At 35.2% G+C, this 9533-nt stretch overlaps 1 protein-coding gene across 3 annotated transcripts in view; it reads left to right on the forward strand.

Annotated features, from left to right (window-relative positions):
• The window catches only part of DNAJC13 (DnaJ heat shock protein family (Hsp40) member C13), a 123502-nt gene that overhangs the window by 23221 nt on the left and 90748 nt on the right, over positions 1-9533 (forward strand). For all 3 annotated transcript variants that reach the window (XR_001818295.2, XM_017505696.2, XM_017505697.2), the window contains exons 3-5: positions 6362-6437; positions 7209-7358; positions 7923-7964. Coding sequence is in view for 2 of the 3 variants with exons in the window: in XM_017505696.2 (XP_017361185.1) it covers positions 6362-6437; positions 7209-7358; positions 7923-7964 (268 nt within the window). In the remaining variant the exon portion in view is untranslated. The remainder of the gene's footprint in view (positions 1-6361; positions 6438-7208; positions 7359-7922; positions 7965-9533) is intronic.

Here is a 9533-nt window from a genome sequence, read left to right on the forward strand (position 1 = left end):
ATCTAACACCTTGTTTTTTTTTTTTTTTTTTTTTCTTGCTCTTGACCTGGCCAGTCTTTAAACCTCAGATGAGATGTCCTTAATTCTTTGTGTTTTCTTTGTATGTTTTGTGACTATTATCAGGCAACCTAGAACTTCAACATCTCTCACCTAGAAGTGCAAATTGGATCACATCTCCTTTGTAGGCATCTTATATTTTATATACAGTATTGTGTTAAAAGCTAGCTCCATTTGAGCTGGAAAAAATATGGACATTGCATCATGGAAGTTAAGGCCTTAAAATACTGCATTTCATGGGATGCCCTTTTATTTCTTCTGAAATCCCTTACTGAGCTTTTAAGACAGATATTTGCAGAGTATGTCCTATCAAATTCTTTTCTTTTCTGAGGAGTACAACTTTTTATCTGAATGAACCCTCCTAGGTGAAACTGATCTTTCAAGTAAAGTTTTAACCAGAGTATCCTGGCAGTACAACCAGATGAACTATCAATTTGCCCATTAATTTTGTTCTTTGTTTTGAATATGAATACACTAAAGCAGTCATGGGCTGGGTGCAGTGGCTCACAATTATAATCCCAGCACTTTGGGAGGCCAAGGCTGGAGGATCACTTGAGGTCAGGAGTTCAGAACCAGCCTGGCCAACATTGTGAAACCCCGTCTCTAAAAAAAACACAAAAATTAGCTGGTGTGGTGCTTGCCTGTAGTCCCAGCTACTCAGGAGGCTGAGGTGGGAGAATCACTTGAATCCAGGAGGCGGAGATTGCAGCAATCTGAAATCCTGCCACTGCACTCCAGCCTAGCAACAGAGCTAGACTCCATCTCAAAAAAAGCTGTTATGGCTACTTTAAAACATAAATATACTAATTAGAATTTGTTCAGTTATTCTGTTGGAGTTTTGGGATCCCCCACTCTCCATTAGTCAACTAGTTGAATAATAGTAATAGGAATAGCTAACATTTATTGACTGTTTTACTCATTAGCTGGGCACCTAAGTGCCAAGTAATTTAAGTGAATTATTTTTCTCACATTATGAAGTACGTATACAGTCATGTACTACATAACATTTCAGTCAGTGATGGACTGCATATATGATGATCCCATGTTTAGGTACACAGATATTTACCGTTGTGTTAAAGTTGCTTACAGTATTTATTACAGTAACATGTTGTACACTAGGAGCAATAAACTATACCATGTAGACTACGAGTGTAGTAGGCTATACCATCTAGGTTTGTGTAAGTACAAAACTAGTAAGTACAGAATGTTGGGAAGAATCCTGTGATGTTCACATAATGATGAAGTCACCTAATGATGCATCCTCAGAATCGATTCCCATTGTTAAGCAATGCATGACTATATATTATCCACATCTTTCAGTTAGGGAAACCAAAGCTTAGAGAGTTAAGGAAGTTAGCAGAGAAAACATAGCTAGTGAATAGTCCAGGCAGTGTGATTTGAGTTGGTGTGCCTAACCGTTAAGCTGTAGTCCTTTACCAGTGCTGACTATTGATTGCCTAAGAAGCCTTATAGGTCAGTTATCCCTAATTTCATTATTGGACTAAAATTCTAGTTCAAGTAACTGGATTCTCAAGCTTTTAATGATAAAAGGAAAAATTCTGGGTTCTGTGAGGATCCTAAAGGCTTTGAGGAATTGGTAATGTAAACTTATTTTTAAATGGCCAAGGCAACTAGGATGTTCAGCCTAGGAAAAAGAATTCAAATTGAAGGTCTGACTGATAGAAATAATTAGCTATGCTCTGTGTGCAGCTGAAAGACAGCACTTGGGTCAGTAGGTGGAATTTGTGGGATGTAGATGTTGGCTTGGTTCTAGGAAACAGTTGTCAATATCTGCAATACTAGGACCCAAATAGAATTACTTTCAGCGAAGGTATGTTAGTTCCCTTGCATCAGCCAGTAGTGAAAAATTATAACTAGCCAACCTTGCCTACAGGGTTGTAAAGGTTTCTGCTGTGTATTATGAGGTCTAGAGTGGGTAACATAAAAGCCCTCTTCTAACTCGGATTAGCTCTGTTTGGCTTCTTTAAAACCTGGCTGCATAGATTGTCCACTGAAGGGATTGAGGATCTTGAACTTTAGAAGTAATACAGGTACACAAAAATCTTCTGACCTCAAGAATTTGAGAACCATTATTTTATCGTAAACATGAACTTTCTCAGTTTGCAAAAATGTTGAATTTTCTCTATTATAATACTGAATTACATGGATTTTCTGTGCAGAAGAGTAATGGATGTTATTATGGTGACCAGTATTTTTGTAGTATCTCTGTTGACACTATTTTACATGCCTGATTGATAAAAGCTAGGTAAATATTTGAGTTAGAAATTAACTTTCAGACAGTGACAAGAATCTTAGTTCTTATTACTTTGGAGTTTATTTCAGATGTCTGAATTAGATAACTAAATAACAAAATCTTGGGAGGAAACCATAAGTCTTCAAAGGACTGACTCTTACTGCTGTATTGCTGAACCCAGCACAGTGTCAGGTACTCATTCAATCCATTATAGTACCTTATGCAGTATCTGATCTAACACCTTGTTTTGTTTTTTTTTTTATTTTGCCTAAAGAAAAAAGCATATTAAAAAGTTATAAAATACCTTATGTAAAAAAAATTATGCTATAAAATACCAGATGTAAAAAAAAAATCATGTCATAAAAAACTGTTGGGTTTTTGTTTTTTTCTTTTTCAAGACCGGGGGGGGGAGGGTCTCACCATCTTACCCAGGCTGGTCTCGAACTCCTGGGCTCAAGCGACCCTCCTGCCTTGGTCTCCCAACATGAAGGGATTACAGGCATGAGCCAGTGCACCTGGCAAAGAAAATTGTTTTAAAGAGGAAAGCACTATTCATAAAGACTAGAAAGTTTAAGAATGCTGTAACTTTTATTTTCAGGAATTAAAATAATTCAGAAGTGTTTTAATAGAAATTAATATAAATTTAGTCTGTTAAAAAATATATGTACCACCTATCAAATCCAAAACTTGATAACATTCCCAGCTTTTGCCTCAGTGGTCTTCCTGTTCAGATGATCTTATCTCCACCAGTACTATCATTAGCACAATATGTTTTTTTTCTTATTCTTTATCACCAATTGCTTGGGGAGTAAAATGTTCCATAGTTAAAGCAGTTGCCTCAAACACTTATATTTCTTTAAGCAGCTTTTGTTTCCCGATTCTAAATAATAATATACCTAGTGGTAATATAAATTATGTTTCTTAATAAGCTGTTATATTACAATAAGTCTGTGAGTTGTGATAACTTAAATACTTCCTGTAGGCATTTAATGATGTAAGTTTAGATCGTAAATAAACAGAAAACGGGTGTCGGAGGTAAAGTCAATAATAAATATTTTTCAGCTGGGGGCAAAGGTCTTAAATATTTTTTCACATATATGACATTTGTTATAAATTGCTAATATATTGTTTACTTCAGTCTTTCATAATTTAATTTTATGTGGCTGTATTTTTCTAATTTTTAGTGAGATAATTTTTTTTTTCTTTTTTTTTTTTTGACACGGGGTTCCACTCTTATTACCCAGGCTGGACTGCAATGGTGCGATCTTGGCTCACTGCAACCTCCGCCTCCTGGTTTCAGGCAACTCTCCTGCCTCAGCCTCCTGAGTAGCTGGGATTACAGGTGCCGGTCACCACACCTGGCTAATTTTTGTATTTTTAGTAGTGACAGGGTTTCGCCCTGTTGGCCAGGCTGGTCTTTAATTCCTGATCTCAAGTGATCCTCCGGCTCGGCCTCCCAAAGTGCTGGGATTACAGACTTGAGTCATCGCACACTGCTGATAAAAATCTTTTAGCTCTAAATGTTGTGACTAATATTCCATACATGTGAGGTATTTTAAAGATTTTCATCTCTAAATCTTATACAAGGGGACATTTTAGAAAATCATTGAAAGTTTAGTTTTGTTATTCAGGGAGACTTTTTTGGTAATCTTTAAAAGTTCAGGGTTGCTAAAGATGTTTTAAATGACATAGAAATAGTGTCCCATCCTGAAGTGCAAGTTCAAAGGCCACTCTAAAAAGACAAAAGGGATGGGGAGTACTTAGGGAAGGGAATGCTAAGGGATGGGAATTCTCTTAGGAATTTTTTTAAAAAATAGCTTTCCTAGGATGCCTTTAGAGCTCAGTATTTATCTGAAAGATATCTCCCAGTTTACTAGTTATGACATTACTCTGCTGGGCCTAGCGTGCATGCAACTCCGGGATCCTATTGCTGAAAAAGTGTGAATTCACGTCTCTTACCACACATTTGATTTCATTGTGCAGCTTGCAGCTTTTAAGTCAAAGATTGAACAAAATCTTATTTCTTGGTTTTAGTTTCTATTAAGTCTTTGAAGTTTTGAGACGTTTACTTCACCAGTCCCCTAACCCTCACTCCACTTTAAAAAGAAGCAAATGACTAATTTTTTGTTAGAGGGAAGTACTATCATTCTTTAGCTTCTCAGTCCACTTTAGATATGTAGAGTGAGGGAAAAAAAGCATTTACAATGTAGCAATACTTTTTATATGGATATGTGGTAAAGCTTAATAAAATCTATAATTTCCTTTTTATCCAAATGGAAATATTTCCTCATTTTTATTATATAATATACTGATTTAAAAAAAATAGACAACAGAAAAATGAAAATGTGAAAGATCTCTCGATCTTAATGGGAATACTTTTATTGGATTCCCTATTGTATTACCTTTGAGTCTGATGATGGTTGTTCGTTTAAGTAATTTGTGTCTTTTTAGCATATTAATAGTTCAAAAGAAGAAAATATGATTCCATAGATGTCAAAAAGGCATTTGATTTAACCATTTTTCATAATTTAAAAATCTCATTAAAATGCAAATAGATATTACAACAAATATAACCAATTATGTTAATAGATATTTCTAATATTGAAGTGTTTACCTAAAATGAACCTTCTTTTTTGGTCATGGTATGTTAATATTTTAAAGTGCAACTTGATTGTTAATTGCTAATATTAGCTTTAAAAAATGGATTTGTGTATTTTTTTTTCTTACTGTGTTGTCTTTTTAGGTTTTAGTAGTAAAAGAATTGAGAAGCTGTCTTTCCTCAGTTTTGGGGAACAATTTAAGAACCATGAGAGTTACTCAGTCTCAGTTTTCTTCTCCCTTGAAATCGTTTGAGCCTGGTGCTTTGGGAGGATGTAATTCTTTGCAGCTTTCTTACATTCTTCCATATAAGGGTTGATTTATTCTTAATTTTCAAACTTGTCGGCATAGAATTATATACAGCATTTTAAAAACCTTTTGTCTGTATCTAGGGTTGCGGGAATTCTTTGTTTACCTTAGTTTTTTTAATATACTAATGTTTTACCCATTTTATTTAGAAATAACTAATTCTTTTGCTTTAAATAAGTTTTTCTAATTCAATTTTCTCTTTTATGATCATGAATTCCTCTCTCTTCTGAAGGATTTCTGATACCCAAATGCTTTTTCTCCTTCAAATATGTTACTCAAAGGAAAGGAAGTGAAGTGAGAAGTGAAAACTGCTTGTTTGTGGTGTAGGCTTCCTACTTCTTGCAACACTGAGATGTAGTAGGTAGTTGCTTAAGTAGAAACTATTAAGATTCCAGGATATGGCTATGACTGATCAGTTGCCCCAGGCCATAGCTTTTCCTTCCTTTCCATATGACTTTGTTGTAAGGGTATTTTGAAAGCATTGGTGTGAAGTGTCTTTTTTTAAAATAAAACTTTCCCGCCAGGCGCGGTGGCTCATGCCTGTAATCCCAGCACTTTGGGAGGCCGAGGCGGGTGGATCACGAGATCAAGAGATCGAGACCATCCTGGTCAACATGGTGAAACCCCGTCTCTACTAAAAATACAAAAAATCAGCTGGGCATGGTGGCGAGTGCCTGTAATCCCAGCTACTCAGGAGGCTGAGGCAGGAGAATTGCCCGAACCCAGGAGGCGGAGGTTGCGGTGAGCCGAGATCGTGCCATTGCACTCCAGCCTGGGTAACAAGAGCGAAACTCCGTCTCAAAAAAAAAATAAAAAAATAAAACTTTCGCATTTAATGTCTTTCAGCATCCTCAGCTGATGCTTTGCCAACTTAGTTTATACTGACAACACAAGGTTGCTAGCATATAAGTCATACTTTTCTACTTAGGTGTCTTAATAGTTCCTGGTAAAATGAGTGGGTGGGTTTTAATACAAATTACATTTTAGAACATTTAAAAAGGTGAGATCATATAACTTAGCGTATTTAGCCTCCATTAATCAACTAACAGATTTCTGTGTATTTATTGAAATGTTTGTTTTGTGTTGATATTATGTATATTTTCTTATATCTGTTTAAATCTAAGCACTTGTTTTCCTTTGTAGGTATAAGCGTGTCTTTTCAGTTGGAACTCATGCGATTACTACATATAATCCCAATACCTTAGAAGTAACAAATCAGGTAATCCTGTTAGAAGCTGTTAGGTGTTTGTGTGAACTCCCTTTGAATTTTAAAAGCCAGGCTATGACCCATTACCCTCTGGCCTTAAATCGGTACTTTATGATAGAAATGTCAAATCTGAAAGAGATTGATGTACATGTGTAATACTCTGCTTTGGGCACCAAAAATAAATAATAAAGGGGAAGGGGAGAATATGCTTATTTCTAGGCTCTCAAGGATATAACTTGATGTTACTATTAGTTGTAGCCACCTCCTCTATGTAAAATTTGTAATTTATTTCTCTATAATTTTTAAAGGCTTATACTTTTTTTTTGTAATAAAAGCATATCTAACTCATGAGTACAGTTAGTATAAAATACTTGTCATGGAAGTAGGATTATGTGTTTATAAAGACAAGAGTAACCTGAACATTTATAAGTAAACATATTTAAAACATATTCTGGCCTATTTAAATTCCAAATTAGGCATGTTTCACAAACTTTTTAACAAATTTATAAGTAATCATAAAATTTCACTTCCCTGTTATTGTCACTTTTTAAATTTCTTTGTATTAATGTCATCATTAAAATAGAAATACATACTAGATTTTTTCATCTGACTAAAAACGTTTAAAAGAATTTTTTATAGAATTATTATGATACAACTTCTAGACCTCTATTTTATAAAATTTTGCTGATTTAATCAGTGATTATGAAACTAAAGTGACAAAAATAAGTGTTGCATTTTACTGTATTGTAGTAGCACCAGTCAAAAGAATTTTTTTTTTTAAAGTGGCCTTATGGAGACATTTGCAGCATCAGCCCTGTTGGAAAAGGACAAGGAACAGAGTTCAACCTCACATTTCGTAAAGGCAGTGGAAAAAAGTCAGAAACTTTAAAATTTTCTACAGAGCACAGAACAGAACTTCTTACAGAAGCATTGGTAAGAAGATATCATGTTCATAAACAAAATTTTCTTCTCTTTTTAAAATGAAGTAGTTACGTGTAAGTAGAGAAATTAATGTTCTCTGCCCCTGTACCCACTATGCTTATTTTTTTCTTACCTTTGACACTGAAACTTCCACTTTTCTGTAACAGAAAGGCTGGAAAATCTTTTATATTTGAGAGTTTATTAGTTTTTTTAATTGCATATGCAGGAGAAAGCCTTGTATGTTTAATCTGTCTTGTTCTTTAATAAGGTTTCATACTCTATTGAATATTCTTTTTTTTTTTTTTTTTTTTTAAAAGAGACAAGAGTTTCACCATGTTGGCCAGGATAGTCTCAAACTCTTGACCTCAGGTGATCCGCCCGTCTCAACTTCCCAGAGTGCTGGGATTACAGGCTTGAGCCACCACGCCTGGGGTGAATATTAATCAACTATAACTTGAATAACAGTTTTTAGTATCAAGGTTACCAAGTCAGGATTTTACTCACTTTGAGTAGAAAGCACTTAAGCCTTCTCTACCAGTCTGTTGTCATTAACTGTGATTATGTTTTCTCTTTCAGAGATTTAGAACTGATTTTTCAGAGGGAAAAATTACGGGAAGGGTAAATATTTAACATTTATTAATATGTATTTTTATTTGTTCAAATGTTACCCTTTATTAAAGTAGAAATCATTTCATGTTCTGTGTGTTCTGTTTGTAGCAAAGGTAAAGGGAAAAAAGGAAACAAAATTTTAATGTCTCTTTATATCATATGATAGATGATGTAGTTTAACAGGAAACTCAAATGTGAACAGTTAGATTTAAGAATGTTAATGCTGGTAGATGGGGAAAAAAAAAATCATTAGGCAAAAAATCCTTTGGAACATTAAAAACAATACTATAAGCATTCAGGTCGTCCTTATTCAGTATTCCAAACGATAATACTGGTGAGCATCATAATGCTGATAGTGCTTGTTGGAACGTGCATTCGTTGTTTGGTGTAGGAGCTTCTGACTTCAGAAGTACTCAAGTTTTAAGATTTGAGCATATTGAAACTGTCTTCTTACATGTTCTTACACTGTATCTGGCCTGTACTGGTGCGCTGACAGCTTTGGAGGAGGCTGTGGTAGCATCTTAGACTTCTCTTAACTTTCCCAAGCCTTTTCCAGTAGTGTAACCGCAGCATTTAAACTAAATCAGAGACTTCTGGGAAAGAGGAACAGGAGTGTATGTTTTTTTCACTCTCTTGAAATATTAAATTTCTTCCCATTAGCAGGCATTACTTTTATAATGGGGGGAAATAATGCTTAAATTTATAGCACTGTTCGGAACCCTAGCTTCTGGCAAAAGGCAAGAACTGAATTAACGATATGCGGGCAGCACCCTTCTCCTGTCTTAAGCCTTCTTTCTTTCTATGAATATTCTACTGCTTGTTTTAGCATCCCAGAAACCTCACTAATTTCAACTCTAGCAATTGGCTGGTTGCCCAGCAGCCTTTTAAAATTGTTTAATGGCATCTGGCCAGCTGCTTATTTCTCCTTCCTGATGAGCCATGGTCAAATTTTTATAAGTCCTTACTCTGTGTGCTTATTTTAATTGTTCTGTATTAGCAGGTGACTTACCTCATCTGTTTGGAAAACATCTGCTTTCAAAAGCAAACTGGGAGTATTTATATAAGCTGTGTTTTGTACCAGTTAGCTTCAGCCGCTTAATACTTTTCAAAATCTTGTGGTAGAAACGGTATCTCTAGAAGATTCCCTAAAGAATAGTTTACCTAATTTTACATCAGAAGTAAGGGGCTCAAAGTGACACCTGTACTGACCTAAAAACAAGTTTAGATTCTACCCCAAATGCTGTGTTAGCTAAACGGTATCCTTCCTGCCTAAGTTGAATTTGGCTCTAAGAACTCTATTTGCCCTAGGTATACTTCTAAATTAGGGTTTCTCAAAGTCTTTTTTGGTTGGCACCCACAATCCGGAAGGATAATGATGTTTCCATCAGCACATCTCATTAATGGCATTTGTTTATGAGCTAGGAGGAATGGAGAATATCCTATATAATGGGCTTGAGGCATGTAAACAAGCATAGTTTGGAAAGCTCCACTATTTTTGTGCCCTGCCTTCTCCCATTCCTGCAGGAGAGGTGTGGAATTGATTGATCTTTTTTTTTTTTTTTTTTTTTTTTGAGATGG

The sequence above is a fragment of the Cebus imitator genome, unplaced genomic scaffold (genome assembly GCF_001604975.1).
Source record: "Cebus imitator isolate Cc_AM_T3 unplaced genomic scaffold, Cebus_imitator-1.0 Scaffold340, whole genome shotgun sequence".
Lineage (NCBI taxonomy): Eukaryota > Metazoa > Chordata > Mammalia > Primates > Cebidae > Cebus > Cebus imitator.